This window comes from Esox lucius, chromosome 13 (assembly GCF_011004845.1).
Source record: "Esox lucius isolate fEsoLuc1 chromosome 13, fEsoLuc1.pri, whole genome shotgun sequence".
In the NCBI taxonomy this organism is placed as follows: Eukaryota; Metazoa; Chordata; class Actinopteri; order Esociformes; family Esocidae; genus Esox; species Esox lucius.
In genome coordinates, this window is record NC_047581.1 from 9,733,291 (window position 1) to 9,752,581 (window position 19,291).

Genomic DNA, 19,291 nt, shown 5'->3' on the forward strand with positions numbered 1-19,291 from the left:
CTGCCATGTTACATACATAGAAAAAGGGACCGTACACTTCCCGGACTACTGACCTGAATGGTCTTGATTGGAGTCTATGTGCTCTGGCTAATTTTAATATATCCATCCTATGTAGTGACTGGAATGGTTCTGGAAAGCCAGATTATGGTTCCAGTCAAGATGCTGTATTAGTGTGATAAGGTTACCAGAGTGTGGATTGCATATCTCTTGTGATAGTATGCAGCGAAAAAAGCATCATTTATTGTAATACATTGGGAATTGGTTTTTAGTCATTAAAAGCTCTGTTGGAACCTATTTAGTTTCATTTTGGTGTGCCTGTGGGAGCAGGTTCTCATAGTTGTAAAGGCTTCCTGCTAGGAATTCTTTATTGGTAATCAGTTAATAGTTCATTCAATAACGTCCCTTTTTATGAACAGGTTTTGTTAATAATGGTCTGCTTTGGACAATTTCTATCCGCCAAACTTACACTGTGACACAAAACAGCAGAAGTGTGTAAATAAATCAAGACCTTGTTTGACTCTGCAATGAATCAGTGTCTCAAGGTCCATCCACTGCCTTAGTATTCTAACTCAAGGTGTTGTCAGAGATAAAGCTGCTGAGGAAAGCACTTTCTCGTTGGGACGTGAGGCTCAAATGGGTTTCAAAAATGCTTCCGTCCTTGGCAACAGGGAGGGCCAGCTGTCTCCGGAACAGTGGCAGAGGACGTATGGGCGATGCTCCGGCAACGAGGTCTACCACATCCGTCTGGGTGACAGCAAGTTTTTTGGCGAGTATGACGGGAAGAGTTTCACCTATGCCTCCTTCCACGCACACAAGAAGTGAGTAACCCGGGCCTACCGGAATATCCTGGTAACCATGGAGGGAATCAGTGTCTTTTTTCTTTAAGCCGTTAGATGCAATCTTTCACTGCGCCCTTGTATTTAGAAGATATTTAACTTAAGTTGTTATGCGTCTAACTTTTGTTGTGTGTTATTAATGTTTTGTTATATCATACAGTATGTATGGTGTGCAGGCCATTCTTTTAATGAATAACTTGCTTGTCTAAAAAAGGTAAATTAATGTAAAACTGTGTAAAAGGAGGCGGGGGGGGGGGGGGTTCTGTTCCAACCAAACGGCCTTTATGTGATCCGTCCTGCTCCTCAGGTACGGCGTGTGTCTGATCGGGGTGAAGAGGGAGGACAACAAGAGCATCCTGCTGAACCCGGGGCCGCGTCACATCATGGCCGCCCCGGACACCTGCTACTACATCAACATCACCAAGGAGGAGAACTCCGCCTTCATCTTCAAACAGGAGGAGAAGGACAAGAAGGGCCTGCCGGTGGCCGGGCTGTACGACGCCCCCTCCAGGCTGCCAGTGCACAGCATCATCGCCAGCATGGGTGAGGAACGGCGGAGGGGTTGGAGGGGTGAAGGGAGAAGCGGGTGAGAGCAGGGTCTGTGTCTTCTATGTGGTTCAGAGTGTGGGGAGGGGGAGTCGGACGATGTTGGGTTCAGTGGGTGGGGAGTGTGGGAGGGGGAGAAGGTCACTCTCATCACGAAAGGGAGGTGCGTTGAATGGGGGGGGGGGTATCGGTTGTTCAGAGGAGCTTGACACTTCACTGCCCCATGTGTTGTACTACCATGTTTGCCTGTCCGAAGCTTTCCCAACATCCCACGTTAGCATTGACACGGTGGGGATTGTTACGCGGCGATCGCTGTGTGCTTGTGCTCTCTTTCATGGCATGCACCTGTTCCGTCTGACTCTATTTATTTTATTTTTGTTTTTATTTGCTGACCTTGTTTTGTGTTTTTCTACCACCACTTGTTAAAGTTGATCAAGCCACTTCCTTTGGTAAGTTTGTGCATGTTGCTTCATTAGCCTTGCGCTACCTATTGTGTTAAGGTAATACACGATGTGTAGTTGGTGAATGGCTGTGTTCAGCACCATTTTATTAGTTACGGCTCGAAATTATTTGTAAATGTGTTTGTTGTCAGTGGTTTCTTGAGCTTTTTTTTTATATTACATTCTGCATTTTAGTTCTGTTTCTGAAATAAGCATTATCTGTCAAGTCAAAATACAGTATGTCATGTTGGCTTTGTCATACAGTGACCTTTCCATACTATATTTTTGACATAAACACACTGTCTGTTTGCTTTTGCATGTCTTGTAGGTTTAATAAATTTTTAGCGTAGTGCCTTTAAAACCTTAAAGCTGCGCTATGATGTTGCTGCCCACTAAATAGCAAACGTCTGGCCTGATTTAGTGACCTTTTCTAAGCAAGGCACAGTAGGTGAATGGACACCTCTGGTCTGAACGGATGGATTTAGAACTTGCCATTTACCATACTGACAAGAAACCCAAGGGCATCCATTCAGGGAAGGTGTTGAAGGCGTTTTGTATTCAACTGTTCTTTGTCATGGTAGTTTACAGGACAGCTGTGCAGTGTGGAGGAGATAACATTCAGTGTCAGACATTAGTTGGTTAAAGTCTATTGAAATTAAATGTTGCACATATACATGTGTTTGATGGATGATTTAGTGACAAACAAAAGACAAAATGGGGTGGAAAAAAAACTCTTAAAGTTTGACAGTAGGCAATTGTCCAGGTTAATTTTCAAACCAAAAAAATTATGATACAATGAATCGGCAGCTCTCAAAGGCAACAATGTGCTTAAAGTTCACTAAATGGTATGTGTTAATGCGAATCACAAGGTGTTTGGCAAAGAAATTTAACAATTATTAGTCTAAGTCCATCTCAAAGCCACTCTACACATTATAACTAACTCCGTACAAAACAGCTGTCTCACCAACCACTCAACCAACTGTTCCAGGGACAGTAGCCATGGACCTTCAGAACCCGGCAGACCCCCCAGAGGACAGCAGCAAACTGAGCCTGCCAACGGAGAACGGGGCTGGGAGCCGACGGCCCAGCATCGGCCCCGTCCTGGAGATAGCTGACTCCTCTTCCATCCTGCCATGTGACCTGCTCAGCGACCAGTCAGAGGATGAGACCAGCCAATCAGAGGAAGAGGGCTCGTCCGTGTCAGAGTGAGTGTCCATTCACGGGGAGTAGAAGAGAGGATTGGGAGGGGCATTCGTAATTGGCGGGTTGGGAAAACATTGGTGGTTTGCAGGAGTTTTCTGGCCCATGGATTATGACTGGGCTTTGTATAGAAACCAGAGGTTGGAATCAAGTAGTAAACATGTACAAACTTGTCTCCAAAGAAGTTGGGACCCTGTGTAAAATGTAAAGCCAAAACAGAATGCAATAATGTGCAAATCATTTAAACCCTACAGGTACTGGTCATAAAATTTTAATATCATCAAAAAGTTGATTTTATTTCTGTAATTCCATTCAGAAAGTGAAACTTGTATAATTTATACATTCATTCCACACAGACTGATAAATATTTCAAGTGTTTATTTATTTAAATTTTGATGATTATAACTGACAACTAATGAAAACCCCAAATTCATTATCTCAGAAAATGTGAATATTGTGAAAAGGTTCAATATTGAAGACACCTGGTGCCACACTCTAATCAACTAATTAACCCAAAACACCTGCAAAGGCCTTTAAATGGTCTCTCAGTCTAGTTCTGTAGGCTACACAATCATGGGGAATACTGCTGACTTGACAGCAGTCCAAAAGACGACCATTGACACCTTGCACAAGGAGGGCAAGACATAAAAGGTCATAGCTAAAGAGGCTGGCTGTTCACAGAGCTCTGTGTCCAAGCACATTAATAGAGAGATGAAGGGAAGGAAAAGATGTGGTAGAAAAGTGTACAAGCAATAGGGATAACCCTGGAGAGGATTGTGAAACAAAACCCATTCAAAAATGTGGGGGAGATTCACAAAGAGTGGACTGCAGCTGGAGTCAGTGCTTCAAGAACCACCACGCACAGACGTATGCAAGACATGGGTTTCAGCTGTCACATTCCTTGTGTCAAGCCACTATTGAAGAAGACACAGCGTCAGAAGCGTCTTGCCTGGGCTAAAGACAAAAAGGACTGGACTGCTGCTGAGTTATGTTCTCTGATGAAAGTAAATTTTGCATTTCCTTTGGAAATCAAGGTCCCAGAGTCTGGAGGAAGAGAGGAAAGGCACAGAATCCACATTGCTTGAAGTCCAGTGTAAAGTTTCCACAGTCAGTGATGGTGTGGGGTGCCATGTCATCTGCTGGTGTTGGTCCACTGTGTTTTCTGAGGTCCAAGGTCAACCCAGCTGTCTACCAGGAAGTTTTAGAGCACTTCATGCTTCCTGCTGCTGACCAACTTTATGGAGATGCAGATTTCATTTTCCAACAGGACTTGGCACCTGCACACAGTGCCAAAGCTACTAGTACCTGGTTTAAGGACCATGGTATCTCTGTTCTTAATTGGCCAGCCAACTCGCCTGACCTTAACCCTATAGAAAATCGATGGGGTATTGTGAAGAGGAAGATGCGATACACCAGACCCAACAATGCATAAGAGCTGAAGGCCACTATCAGAGCAACCTGGGCTCTCATAACACCTGAGCAGTGCCACAGACTGATCGACTCCATGCCACGCCGCATTGCTGCAGTAATTCAGGCAAAAGGAGCCCCAACTAAGTATTGAGTGCTGTACATGCTCACACTTTTCATGTTCATACTTTTCAGTTGGCCAACATTTCCAAAAATATTACTTTCTAAAAAGTTATATTCTAATTTTCTGAGACACTGAATTTGGGATTTTCATTAGTTGTCAGTTATAATCATCACAATTAAAAGAAATGAACATTTGAAATATATCAGTCTGTGTGTAATGAATGAATATAATATACGTTTCACTTTTTGAATGGAATTACTGAAATAAATCAACTTTTTGATGATATTCTAATTTTATGACCAGCACCTGTATATTCTATAGAAAGACGACATATCAAATGTTGAAACTGAGAAATGTTATTGTTTCTTGAAAAACATATGCCCACTCTAAATTTGATGCCAGCAACACGTTTCAAAAAAGCTGGGACAGGGGCAATGAAACACATCAGTTAGTTAGTTGGCAACACATCAGTAACATGATTAGGTGTAAAACAAGCATTCCAGAGAGGAGTTTTTCAGAGGTAAAAATGGGAAGGGGTTCACATCTGTGAAAGACTGTGCAGGCAAATAGTGCAACAATTTAAGAATAATGAGTTTTGTGATCTCATCATCTACAGTAAGTGATATCATTAAAAGGTTCAGAGAACCTGGAGACATTTCTGTACCCAAGGGACAAGGACAAAAAACTATATTGGATGGCCGTGGTTTTCGGGCCCTCAGGTGTCACTGCATAAAAAAACAGACACGATTCTGTAGTGGAAATCACTGCATGGGCTCAGAAACACTTCAGAAAATGTATGAACACAGTACGTCACACTAAGTCTACCATGCAAAGAAGAAAACATATAAACAAGATCCAGAAACGCCACCGCCTTCTCTGAGCCCGTTTTAAAATAGTCCAGGTGCTAAACTGGCCTGCCTGCAGTCCAGACCTGACACCCATTGAAAACATTTGATGCATTATGAAATGCATTATCAACATTTTATATTTAGTATTTTAATTTACTTCCCAAGGGCAAGAGAGGGAGAGGGATGGAAATGGAGGGGACCTGGCTTGAACTGATGCTCTGAACATCATAAAGTGAATTTGAAAGAGGGGGAAAAGGAAGGAAAAGAGGAAGGAGAAGGAAAGGGAAAAGGGGAAAAAAAGGAAGGTAAAAGAAAAAGGAAAAATCTATAATAATACCCAAATTGATAGGGAGAAGGAATGAGACGTATTTTTATTTTATTTTTTATTTTTTTTGGAGTAAATATTTCTATGTACAGCTATTCTTCATTTCTATATACACATACCTGGTTAAAGTGGTCTGTTGTCTACTGTGTTGAGTTTGCAATTGTATTTATGTAATTGCTAACTTGTAAGTATCTATAATGTTTGTTGTCATTTTAACTCTACTTCCCCTTTTCCTCTAAGTGGTTACTCCACTTGTCAGGCCGCCATTGTAAATAAGAACGTGTTCTTAATGACTTGCCTGTAAAAATAAAGGTATAATAATAATAATGAATGTGTTGAGTAGCATTAAGACTGAACAAAAGGTATACTAGATTTATGATTAGGGACTAAAAAAGAACCATACATAACTGTTATTTTCTGGAACACTTGAGATCACCTTCATTTCAGGTTCCGTTTCTATTTCTCTAAAAACATAATTTTTTCAAATGTAGTCTCTGTTCTTCGAAGCAATTTTAGCCCATAGAAATGCTATTATAATTATTTGAAGGAGTATGAACAGTAATGGTTCAAACAACTATGTCCATTCTGCTCAAGGTTGAGCCACACATCCACTCTCTTCATTCAGTCACAAGAGGAGAGGACATCAACATGGGTGAAAGGAGGTTTAGAGAAGGCTGGCTAAGGCCTTTTGCCATAAATGTTGTTCTGGAGGCAGACATTATATGATTAGTTGACAAAGGTACTCAGTACAGAGTGTGGCACGAGCATATTTAAGAAAAATATTAACAAAATAATTTGATTAGTTATACAATAAAAATAGGTTTACATTTAAAGTGGTTATAAGGGAAAGGGTAACTGTCACATGCTCAATTTTCACACATCGACGATTGAGTCAGGGGCAGTTCACTCTGGTCCTACTGTGTTGGAAAAGCCAGAGCTTCTGTTTTCCTTTTTTCTTTTGTTCTGTCCCTCTCTTTTTGTCTATCTAGAGCCCTTTCATTGAGCCCTTAGTTTAGGAGTTCCCAAAATTTTTCTAAGTGCCTTCTTTTTCATATTTGAAAATAGTTTAATCTGAGGGACGCAGAGGTTGTTTTGAAGCTAATTTCCTGCAATTCCTTAACAACATAACATATTTAGGTAAGCTATTCAGTGGTATTATATTACCAATTGTCTTGTTCTGATCATTTATATGAACCCAATTCAGTAAATATTATTTCTATGATTTCTCTAATAAGTGAAGAGATTAGTTCAGAGATTAGGTGATCTATTGATAGCGACAGTCAGACATTGTATAAAATTACTTCAGTTCCTCTGACTTGTCGACATAAAAAGGTTTTTGCTCAGCTTTTAAATGTCCGATATAGAGATGTGCATCATGATCCCATCTTCCATTTGACCACTTTTTTCTATCCTAAATCATTGTAGATGTAGGGTTCTATAAAATGACATTATTAAATGAAACATAAGCATGCAGTGTAACAATATTATATTGAACATTGCTAATTGTTAAAATAAAGGATCTCTCAAATCTGAAAAGGTCTCCTCCCACGGAACATTGGCTCCCTATATTAGCATGCAAACCTCTCCTTAGACCACACATACAGTACCAGTCAAAAGTTTCAACACACCTGTTCATTTGAATGGGTGAGTGTGTCCAGACTTTTGACTGGTACTGAACATAAACAACTGTCTCTCTGTCATGGCATCTTGCTTCGGAAGATCGTTATAGTTCAAGACAGATAGCATTAGCCCGCCTGTGCTTCTGGCAACATCACAGTGCTATTCTCTCTCAGCCCAGATAACCTCACTCTCTACAGGACATCTCAAGGCCGGTTTGGCCACCAAACGCTCTCCTCTTCTCAGAGACGAACATGATTCAACCTCTCCTGGGCTAGCCTCCGGCCTTTTTTATGCTTCTCTGACTTTCATGCATGGTGCATGTTTAGCTTGTATGCTTTTGAGTGGTGCCAGGCGCCTAGAAGAGATTGAGTGAGAAAAGGAAAGAAGTGAGAGAGAGATAGAAACAAGAGGGTGTGGGGGGGGGTTACTCTTCATGGCCAGTGACTCGATTGGACAGTCAGTCTGAAGTCCCACAGTGCCCCTGTGTGGTCTTGTAACATAAGTCTTTGAGGCAAGAATGCATTCACTATTAGTTACTGTCTCTCATTAGTGTTAGGTTGGGGTAATTATTGGACAATACCAGTAGCCAATATTTATATGGCACATTTGGCCAATACAGATTTATTTTGTTGTAATTACTCTGTGTACCCTGGCAAAAATTAAATACTTATTTTGCTTCAGATTATGAACTTCCGATTGGAAAAAGTATGCTAATTCAATCAAACAAAATGTATCTTTGTATATATTTAAAAACAGAAGACTCACAAAAATATGTCTAGTAACGAAAGGAGAATCACATTCTGTGATAAATACACATTGTCTTTCTGTAATTGTACATCTTACAATGGCTGGATATGAATGTAGTAAATGAGGAATTATACTACATTAGCAAACTTCAACTGAGAAAAAATGATAACAATAAAATAATTGGAAGAATGATTTAAGCAAGTATATTACAATAATTACTGGCGCATAATAGACACCTATTCAGACGAAAGCACTATACCTTTTGAATTTGCACTATACCAGCGGACACAATAAGAAAGTAATTTCGTACAATTCTCTGTACCATCTCTGTCAATTGATGATGACTCTATAAGAATATATAGTCTACAATTAAATTGAAATTTTATATAAAAGATCATAAGATAACATAGTGTTTATACAGGTAACAAGCTGAGATTAGGAGCACTCCCTTTAAGAGGGTGCTCCTAATCTCAGCTCGTAACCTGTGTAAAAGACACCTGGGAGCCAGAAATATTTCTGATTGAGAGGGGTCGAATACTTATTTCACTCATTAAAATGCAAATCAACGAATTTTTTTCTCTCACTGTTCAAATAAACCTACCATTAAAATTATAGACTGATAATTTCTTTGTCAGTAAGCAAACGTTCAAAATCAGCAGGGGATCAAAACAAATTTTCCCTCACTGTATTTGCTAGAAAATAACATTTAGGGAAGTCATGTATATTTTTTATTATTATAAAATAGTCTACTTAACTGGAGGGATTTTTCAAAACAACAAGATTTTTGTAGGTCCTTCATATTTATCAAATCAAATTGGTGTATCAATGGATTAGACTTGACATTTCTTTTTTAATGTGAAAAGGGGGACCCATTGGTGTAAAATGTTTGGAAAGTTTTTGTCATAAAAACAAATGCACGTTAAATTTAATTTTAAGACTTCTGAAGCTTTTTGCATAATGTGTGTCTTTGCTGTTGTTTTACCTCAGCTTTGTGAAAGGATATCCTCCCAACTCGCCATACATCGGCAGCTCTCCAACCCTGTGCCATCTTCTACCGCAGAAAGCCTCATTCTGCTGTCTCCGCTTGGATAAGGTGAGGGGAGACTGAAACGTGATCCAGCCTATTGATGGTTTTGTTCTCGCATACAGTTATTATTGCAATCCTGTTGTCTTTTGCTTTGTTGGTTGCACCATGCCAAAACAATTGTCTAAAACAACAGCTCCACTCACATATTGTATTTTTCAATGGCGCCTCTTTAATGTGGATGGTATGAATAATAGAGTAGAAAATTAACGTATATAAATAATAAAGTAGAGCAGAAAAAGATGAATGTCTAGTGTTGATATAATAGTTCATGGAATAGCTTATGTTTGAAGGAAAACAAGTGTTGCCTTAGGGTATGTAGAACTGATGGACGTAAACATATTTTCAACATAAGTCGCTTCTCTTTTTTCTCTCTTTTTTACTTCATCATATCCAGAAATGCAACCACAACAGTTTTGAGGATGCCAAGGCCTATGGTTTTAAGAACAAGCTGATCATAGTGTCGGCAGAGACGGCAGGAAACGGCCTCTATAACTTCATTGTTCCTCTGAGGGCTTACTACCGTCCCAGGAAAGAGCTCAACCCTATCGTACTACTTCTGGACTACCCGTAAGAGACGGTTCCTCGCCTTTTTAAGGGTTTGAGATAAGGCAAACTTCAGTGTCTGTTTAAAATGTCTCATATTTTATATATATATATTTATTAAGATCAGATTTTACTTTATTGTCATTGAACAAGTACAAGTACAGTACAATGAAATGCAGTTAGCATCTAACCAGAAGTGCAAATATGAAGTATATGTATATTACAAGCGGAATGTGTAGATGTGCAATGAAGACGAATGTAGGACAAATATCTATATTAAATGTGCAATTTAGGCAAATAGAAGAGGGCAGAACATTTACAAGTATTAAATGCAAGTATTAAGTACAAGTACAATGTTACAAGTGGAATAATATATAATTCCCCCTCGCCCAGGCCACCTTTTCAAATGTTATTAAACTTCTTAAAGCAGGAAAATACATGAAATGCAAATGGTAAATTTACAGTGAAAAATAACAAGTCTTACCAAGATTTATTGTCTGATTACAAGAAGACAGATGAAGTGTGACAGGAAGGAATAGCTAGTGTTAAGTCAGTGAAGAGAAAGGTGATTATACAGCAGCCACGGCCAGAATTTAGTTCTACAGCTTCAGGATGAGAAATGGTTTCTGCATTATTCATAACCGCCAGTGCCTTTTATGTTACATTAATGGGGCAGCGAGAAAGCAACAGGTGTGTGAGTGTGTGTGGGCACTGACGTCCGTTTGTTCATATTTGTGTATGCATGCACTTTGCTTGCCTGTAATAATGCATTGTGGATATCATTACTGTAACTTCAGAAGACTACAGGTAAGATGGTATTGACAACCAGAGATCATCTCCGTCTGCTTAACTATAGAGGGTGTACCAAAATAGCTAATTGCAACCAAGTGCTACCTCCACTCTTAGATCTCCAAGTGCCTGGAAGAACCTTTTTGAGTTGGGTGTCAGGTGAATCAAATGAATGAACATGAAAGCTGTGTCTTGTGCTGTATTAATAGATTCTACAGGTCAGGCAGTCAGATTGGAAGCATGCCTAATTGGATCATATTGTTTGTTATGGCCTCCCCATAAATGCAAATCTTGTTTATCTAAATTTGCACACTTCTAATAAACAATTTCCTTTAATGTCAATGCATTTGACCATTAAAGGTTCCTCTAAGAACCCCTTTACCAACTGAGTTTGCAGAAATTATATATTGACTGGCAATGGTTTCTTGAGGAAATCCTGAGGTTACTTGAGGATCTCCATTCGGTGCCTGGACTCAAAACTAATTCAAAGTGTGTATTGCCTGAAGAGTTGCCATGGCAACAGCCTAGTTGGCTATATTTCTTATTGTCAGGAATTATGAGGAAGCAATATTTTGTCGCAGAATCAGCAAACAAGCAAACAGAATGCACTGGTGTTTGCTAAGGATGTCTGGGAAAATATCAAGTGCAATGCACCAGAGGACGTATGGTTTGCTCTGATTATCTTCAGAATATGTTCATCCCCACTCTGAGGTACAGTATGTGTGGTTCCAGTTGACTTACTCCTGTCCTTGTTGATGCAGTCTCCGGAGGCTGCTTGTGGATCTTAAAGCTACACTCCGTCTTAATTCTTCCTCCTCGTTTAGAGAATTGGTTAAATTGAACTAAATGAAACAAACAACAGTTTTATCGAGAGGTTCTAATTCCTAATTTCAGTCATGTCCTTTAATGCCTGTTTGATTGCTGTTATGTGTTCCCTGTTCGCAGGCCTGACAATCACTTCCTAGAAGCCATCTGCTGTTTCCCAATGGTCTACTTTATGGCTGGGACCATAGATAAGTAGGTGTTGATTACCCCATCCATACAGACCTTAGGCCCCTTCTCATAGGACATCATTAACTCCATTCAGTCCCAGTCACCTCCTGACGATGTCACGCAGTGGGACGTCGTTTACACAGGAATGACGGGAAAACGATGAGGCATACATAAGTCACCGGCCAACGCGTCACGTCATCACGTCCCAGGGATGTGCAATTCACTCGAGTCGTTACACAACGACGTCCTTCACTGGCCCCCGCTAAACGTCCAACGCCATGTTTCTTTCTCGCCACAGCCTGGATAACCTTCTCCAGTGCGGCATCATCTACGCCGACAATCTGGTGGTGGTGGACAAGGAGAGCACAATGAGCGCTGAGGAGGACTACATGGCCGACGCCAAGACCATAGTCAACGTTCAGACCATGTTTAGGTACGGCGCGAGACGCCTGCTGTCTTCTCTCCGGGAACTTTCCATTGAGATTGACCTACGGGGTCACATTGTGTACACGCGCCGGATATAAACAGCCTCATGAACTCTCCTGAATAATGCATGATGGAGTTTTAAACACGGGATTCAAAACTGTCACACTCTAAATTCATACTCGGATGGTGGTAGATATAATTGTTTTTTGCGCCGACCGTTTCTCCAGCGCCTGCTGAACTACTAAAATGGAAAACTGTTCTTTCCGACTCACCAGAAATAATGGAAGCTATTCATCTCTGCCATCTTGGTTCTACCCACCCAAATAACGCGGTCCTCAATTAAACTTCCCTCCCCCCCTCTCTGTCTAGGCTGTTTCCGAGTCTTAGCATCATCACTGAGCTGACCCATCCCTCCAACATGAGGTTCATGCAGTTCCGGGCAAAAGACTGCTACTCCCTGGCTCTCTCCAAACTGGAGAAGGTAAGCAGATTTGGGTGGTGACATGTCATGCTCTTTTCCCTTTCTCTTACTCTCTTGTCCTCACTGTCTCCTGTCTCCTCCCTCCTGCAGATAGAGCGAGATAAGGGTTCCAACCTGGCCTTCATGTTCCGCCTGCCGTTCGCTGCCGGCAGGGTGTTCAGTATCAGTATGTTGGACACGCTGCTCTACCAGGTATGTTACCAGATGTCAGGTACTATGGCTTCGGTTCAAAAACCCCTGCCAGTTCTCCTAATCTGTGGTGTTCAACCTGCGGTCTGTACAAGAAAATGTTTCAAACAATGCATCTTCTTTAAAATGTATAATTCTTGGACTGTGTTTATTATTTCCGGCAAGATAATTAATGTGAAAAAAGTCTGCGGCTCAACGAAAACGTGAGTTATTTGATGGGTCCAGGGCTGAAAGTAGTGAACCACTTTGGGGGAATAGGCTGGCATTTGACTGTTCATCCACTTATCTTGAACAGAAGACTAGCAAGTTTCTGTTTTAATATGCTTATGCAAACAACCTATAAATTACAACCTATTAAATCACATACTTGCAGCTGTTTTTATTGATTTGGCTAAAGCCTTGGCTTCCATAAACCATCTAATTCTATTTAATAGACTCAGCAAACCAGGGTTCTTAGAGGGTTGACTGGCTTGGTTTGAAAACCGTGTACAATGTTTCTAATCAGAGGACCAGAACTGGCAGGATCTATGACTGTTCATCCACCTTTGTGCTAATGTTGTGGAAATTTCTTATACAATGTATTCTGATTGTATAAAGGACTGAGTCCCACTGTTAAGATAGGTACAGGAATGTGTGGGACCTGGTATTTGCATAGGGGACATCTATTGCCTGTCCAGATGGAGATCAATGGGTTTTAGGACAGGATAGGAGAAGATACAACAGGGGGCAGTAAGGTCAGTTGGCCCCTTTGGGTAAACACTACAGTATGGCAGGAAGGATAAGTTGGGGGAAGATAGCATTTGATAGAACAAAGGGAAGGTGTTTGATTGACATGAAACAGATGGCAGCATCTTACCACACCCCTTTTTCCTATGTGATATATACGGTTGAATGAGCTATATTAGTTAGAGGCTCCTCAGACGATTATGTTTGCGTAAGCGGTTGACGCGTCTCTCATAATAGTCTCTGTGCATAATAATTAATAAAACGGTTATGATGTACAAAGAGAACTTTGTTTCTGTGTCCCTTACTCCGAGTGTCGATACATGGAATTACCATCACAATTTGGGGGCTCGTCCTCGGTTACTGATCCTGTGGTCTCCTACTTTTTGGGATTCCTCAGTACAGGTACCCGGACTTAAATTTCGGACTCGGGAGGTAAGGACACTTTCTTTTTGCGTTAGGGCGCATGTATACTTGGGGTTAGGGCTCCTTTTTGCGTTAGGGCGCGAGTATACTTGGGGTTAGGGCTCCTTTTTGCGTTAGGGCGCAAGTGTATGTGTTAGGGCACATTTAAATTCTGCAGACAAGGTTAGGGCCTTGAACATCTCACTTACGGGCCGACGGGTCTATCGACGATGTTAGGGCACGTTGATTGAGGTGACAGCGTTAGGGCGCTGGTATTTGTGTTGGACACATTTGGTTTGGATGGTTATGGGATTTGTTAATAGAATAGAGTTTGTTTCGCAGCGTTTGTTTTTTTTTTTTGCTGCTTTTGGTGTTGGGTAAGCGTTGTGGTAAGTTTTCGGCGACGGTGTTTCTGTTTATGGTGTTTGGACATGTGAACAATGTTTCTTTGAGTGTTATTAGGTTTTCCGGCGACTGGCGTTTTCATTCGGTGATGGATGCGCGGCCTGTCGGGCTGCTTGGAGGTGGATGGACGTGGTTAAGTATGGGAGTTGCAGGTGGAAGGCGTAGGCTACGGTGTGTAGACAGTGTGGAGTGATGGAAAGCTTTGGGAAAGTTTGTGTGGAGTTTATTGATCTGTGTTGTAGTTTTTTTTTGCTCAGGTTCGATGGCTCGATCCCCTCTGATCGCCCGTCACCCCCCCGCTAGGCCTCCTTGGAGGTTTGCGTAGTCCCAACGTTTCCCTGCAATCGTAGCCAACCCCGCTGGAGGCTATGCTCATATGGCCCTTTTCGTTGTTTGAGTCAAGAAAAGTTCCATAAGTGGGGAGTTGTACACACCAGGTGTACACACCCGTAATCTCCGGTGTTTGCGGCTGAGACCAAAGAAGACTACAGACCCGGGGTTGAGGAAGAAACTTTGCTAACCGCTACGTTTAAATTTATGAAGCTACCGCTAGACATTCGGCTGGACATTGGATTTGGGAAAATGCCTGTGCGAATCAAGACAATGGCTGTACAGATGTATTGTTCCCGCAAGAATTGAGACAGTTTCGGTTTCTCATTGGCCTCGCCATGAGCGATCCAACGGGAACACGCAGGAACGCTGAACCGCCTGAGGGAGGGGTGCGGACGGTCAGACAGGGGACCAGAGGGAGCATCAACCGGTGAGATTGTTCCTTAATACAGTTTTTATATGCTTTAGTAAACAATGTGGTTGTTTTTATAAGTCAGATTTGATGGTTTTGTGGAAGTTGATAGATGGATTTGAGAAAGTATGGTGACTAGAAGTTATATTTTGGAGTATTGCAGTCAGGGCGGCTGTAGTTAGAAACATGTCGTTTTTGTTCCGTGTCCTGACACCCATTCCCGTGCAGCAGTTGGACTGCGTGATGGAGTATAGCGTGCTCCTGTATATAATGGTTTTGGATGTTGAAGTGTGGTGTTTTGGTTAATAGCGACTGTAGTTAGGCTTGACAACCATTCCTATGCAGCTAACCTATTGCGTTGCGATTAGTGCTGGATTATAAGCGGTTGGACTGCTTGGACATCTGCAATTTAGGTTGGACTTAAATATGCAATTGAGATTGGATCTCATACTTTCAGTGCCTGTAGAAGGCTCCTGTAAATTGCCTGGTTTGTTCTGTCATGCTTGACCATGTTTTAATAGGTATTCAGGAAATAACCTGTTTTGTTGTGCTTTGTCATGTGTACGTTTGTAATTTTGAGTCAAACGTATTTATTGCGTTGATGATAATGTTTAAAACCGTAAGGCCTCAAGGGGGGTCTGACCACGATGTAGGTAAGCCTTAAGGAAAGTGGTAGCCGACTGTTGTGTGCTGAGCTGTTCGCTAGCACGAGTGGGTAGTCTGAAACCTAGTGATGAATTAGAATTTGGTACAGTGATTTTCTAATCTGGTAAAATAGTTGTTGTCTTACGAAAGGTTATCATATTGTGTTTTCGCTCTCCTTATATATTGTATAAGTGGTAGAATGAAGAATCCACCTGGTGATAGACTTGAACGTTAAGGAGACACGCTGTGTTCCATGAGGGCCGCATATGAATCCAATATAGTCATGGCCTATGAAGAGGGTTACACAGCCAAAGCAAGTTTACTCCCCACAAAATTAAATGACCTATTTTTTTTAAATGCTAAGTTGAGTTTGGTTAAATAATGTGGTTTCTCTTATTTGTATTTCCAATGATACCTGGGTTAATTCTTGTGTTTTAGGGCCTATGCCTGATGCCCGTTACTGGCTTTATAAATTCTAGCCTGGTACACTGATACATGGGGTTGATTGATGTGTCTGCGTTTAGGGTTCTAGCCTGGGGTATCATGGGGTTTGCTCACTGATTGTTCCTTTATTATAGTGACGTCATAAATCTGTATAGATAATGATAAGCACATTTTTACAAACTGCGAAAATATTAGATAGGTTGGACACTAAATCTAAAATCTTCAGTTAACGAACGATGTAGGCTAAGTTGAGAGGATGGTCTGGGGACCATAAACGAACATTTGGCCTTGCTAATGGCTCACCATATATGTGTGGAGCTCAGAGCTTCAGGAAGGGTGGGCAGGTCCACTGGGATGGCTTCCGCCACCCTTAACATTATATCAAGGTAGCATATTACTAAGGGTTAAATTCGAGTGTTCAGCCTGTTCTCACACGTGGTAATTTTACCAACACATGTTCAGTTTTGGGATGATAAAACATTAAGTGAAAGCAGAATAAGTTTTCCTTTTGGTTGCTTTAATGTTTACATTTATGGTTTCGAATCAAATTGTAGTAAGGGTGGAGACCTTGAGTCATCCAACATTGTTAATTGCTAGAACAAATTCGATGTCTTTGCATGAGATATGCATGGAAGTAGCGATTTTGGCTGACCGCCACTATTTTGAATGACGTAGACTTACATCTAAAATTGAGAAAATTCCCTAGAGTTTAGGAGGTAAATTGAGTCATGATGTTTGTTGGTCTCAAATTAGTTTGGCCATTGCCTGTGTAGATGCACATTTTGATGTGCTAATTTGGGAGTTCCTTCACACGAGCGACCGTGTGTGTGGTACGGTTTTTATTTCCTTTGTTTTTCTTATTTTCGGTTGTTTTGGTTGGATATTCAGTTTGCGACGTTTACTGGATGTATGTTAGATTCCTCCCATCTATCGATTTTCTTTTTAATTTCGGTCCTGTAATGGTTCTGCTTTCAAGCTTGAAGTCATTTTCTGTCTTGAAAGCAGGGGGGGATTGTATGAAATGATTATCTATAGTGGAAAAGAGTTGAACTTAGAGTTCAAAGCAAATTAAATAGGTACTTAAAGAAGTTACATGAATAATCTAGTTTGTCAAATTGGGTCTTTGAAAAGTATGTTTTATGTGAAATCTAACATGGTTATGGTTGAGTAGAATACATCTTACCATTTTGAAATGGTGTAGCTAAGCAATAACTAATTTGATGGGTGTGTTACTGTTCAGTTAGTTTAATATTTGATTAGAAGTAATCATATTAATCTCATGCATTATGGAATAAGTGGGTAAAAACGTGCAGGGAGCACATTGTGTTATTCCTTACATGTTTACAAAATTTTGCCATGTTTTAATTGATATTGAGAAAATAATTCTGCATGAAGTTATATTTCGGGAAAACCAAGTTGAGAGGTCTTACATAGTCAAAATTGTAAAGAGAGGTACAGACCCACTGGAGCACTCCACTCACTGACACAAAAAAAAAAAAAAACAGTTTGAGATGGATTTTAACTTGTTTGGACTCTTTAGAAGAGAAACAGACATTATCAAAATTGGGTATTCTAATACTAATTTAAGTTCTCTCCTAGTAAGCAATCATTGGAATGTTAATGGTTAACAGAGGTTTCTTTGAGGTGAATGATGAGGAAAAAGGTTGTTTTACTATTGTCAATGCCTGGGGTGTTTCAAGATAACAACAGTGTCCCTTAGTGATAAGGTGACAATCCTCCAAGACCAGGGTCTGTTATCCTTAGGTTAGTAAACCACCCCCCACTCCAGGGAGAGCCCTGTGGTGATAAAGGAGTAAAAAGGGGGGGTCATGATTTATGACAGGATTTCAGAGTGTGTTTGATGTGCTAGGATAATAAGAAGAGACTTGGAGACATTCACACTAAGTTTCATCTTGTAGAGAAATTAGGCTAAATAACAGTTATGTTAGCTGACCTTCAAGATGGTGTGAAATGTTTGATTTGAAATGAGGTATTTGATCCTATATGTCAAACAATGGGTGAATTTGATTGTAGTTCCGATACAACACAATCAGATGTAAATTATATAGGTGAACTGAGAATTGTTCATGAACTGCTCTTAGAGAGTGGTACCTCAATGTAAGCAAACTATCTTAACTGATGAGTTTTTGGAACAGTAATGAGATATGTGAAATTGTGTTCTTCTGTTCTTTGTGTTGGTTGTTACACCAACTATATAAGAGAGTGGAATTGTTATTTTGCTACACTAGCAGAACAGAAGCACCAGAGATGTTAATGTTTTAACGATACTGTTATTGATTTCAACTGTTCTAATCTATTTGGAGAGAAGAAGTAGAGAGATATTGGAAATATAGGGTTTGAGTGTTTGATAGTGTGTGACTCTAATGTATCAGCGAGATGCAACAAGCTAACGTGATGGACATATGTGATGATGTACTATGCAGTTGGAACTAATCTTCTCAAGGATAATTCACACATTCAGATACAGAACACTTGAAAGCGATTCAACAAGAGAGGACTTGTTGGAGCCCTGGGAGAGACTGAGCTTGGCTTAAAAGGACAACTGTGGGGTGGCTGAGGTGAGATGGATCTCACAGACACACAGACAGACTGTCCTACAGCTGAGAGAGGAGTCGACTCTGGAGCGCTGCACGTCTAGGTGCCGCACGTCTACAGGATGCTGAGTTCCTGTGAGCTGGACTGACTCGAGTCCTGATGGTTCTGCAATGTGATGGAGAAGGCAACCTCCGACCGAGAGGATGGAGGCGTAGGAAAGATCTACTGCACAACATCATGCTACGCTGATTGGGTCCATACCAGGTACATCTCATCTGCTGTCCAGGTAGCTGAGAGAGGAACCTGGGATCGACGACACGCTACACGAGGATTGCAGTGTTTGAAGGTTAGACGCAGTGAATTGAAGTCACTAAGGGAAAAGTGAATTTTCTGGTGCTCGTAACCAGTCACTTTCTACATGGCCTTTAGCTCTAGAACCTTTAGCTAAAACTGGTCATCTTGGAGTTCACAAGGGAGAACACACAGATTCTCCTGGCCTGGCTGATAAAGCAGCTAGAATGGAGACAGCAAGAGCTGTGTCTGCATTTGAGCTGTGAAGGACAACACCTTGGAATACACATCTGACTTTTTCGTTCTGTTACATCGACCTGTCAAAGAAATGGTTCATAACTGACTGTCTGACGTTTGAAGGAGCAGAACAGTTGTGATGACTTTGGAAGGACATCCAAATGGAACCATGGAGAGGACTTTTCAGTGAATCGAGCAGTTGGCATGAGAGGACTTTGTAACAGTGATGAATTGAAGGATGC

General features: G+C 41.0%; 1 protein-coding gene across 8 annotated transcripts in view; it reads left to right on the top strand.

Moving 5' to 3' along the window:
- Positions 1-19,291, top strand: part of LOC105014068 (potassium channel subfamily T member 1) — a 101,368-nt gene that overhangs the window by 64,043 nt on the left and 18,034 nt on the right. For all 8 annotated transcript variants that reach the window (XM_020052926.2, XM_010876067.3, XM_020052930.2 and 5 more), the window contains 9 exons: positions 669-818; positions 1,144-1,379; positions 2,811-3,027; positions 9,081-9,186; positions 9,575-9,747; positions 11,458-11,529; positions 11,804-11,938; positions 12,301-12,412; positions 12,503-12,604. In XM_020052926.2, the coding sequence (XP_019908485.1) occupies positions 669-818; positions 1,144-1,379; positions 2,811-3,027; positions 9,081-9,186; positions 9,575-9,747; positions 11,458-11,529; positions 11,804-11,938; positions 12,301-12,412; positions 12,503-12,604 (1,303 nt within the window). The remainder of the gene's footprint in view (positions 1-668; positions 819-1,143; positions 1,380-2,810; positions 3,028-9,080; positions 9,187-9,574; positions 9,748-11,457; positions 11,530-11,803; positions 11,939-12,300; positions 12,413-12,502; positions 12,605-19,291) is intronic.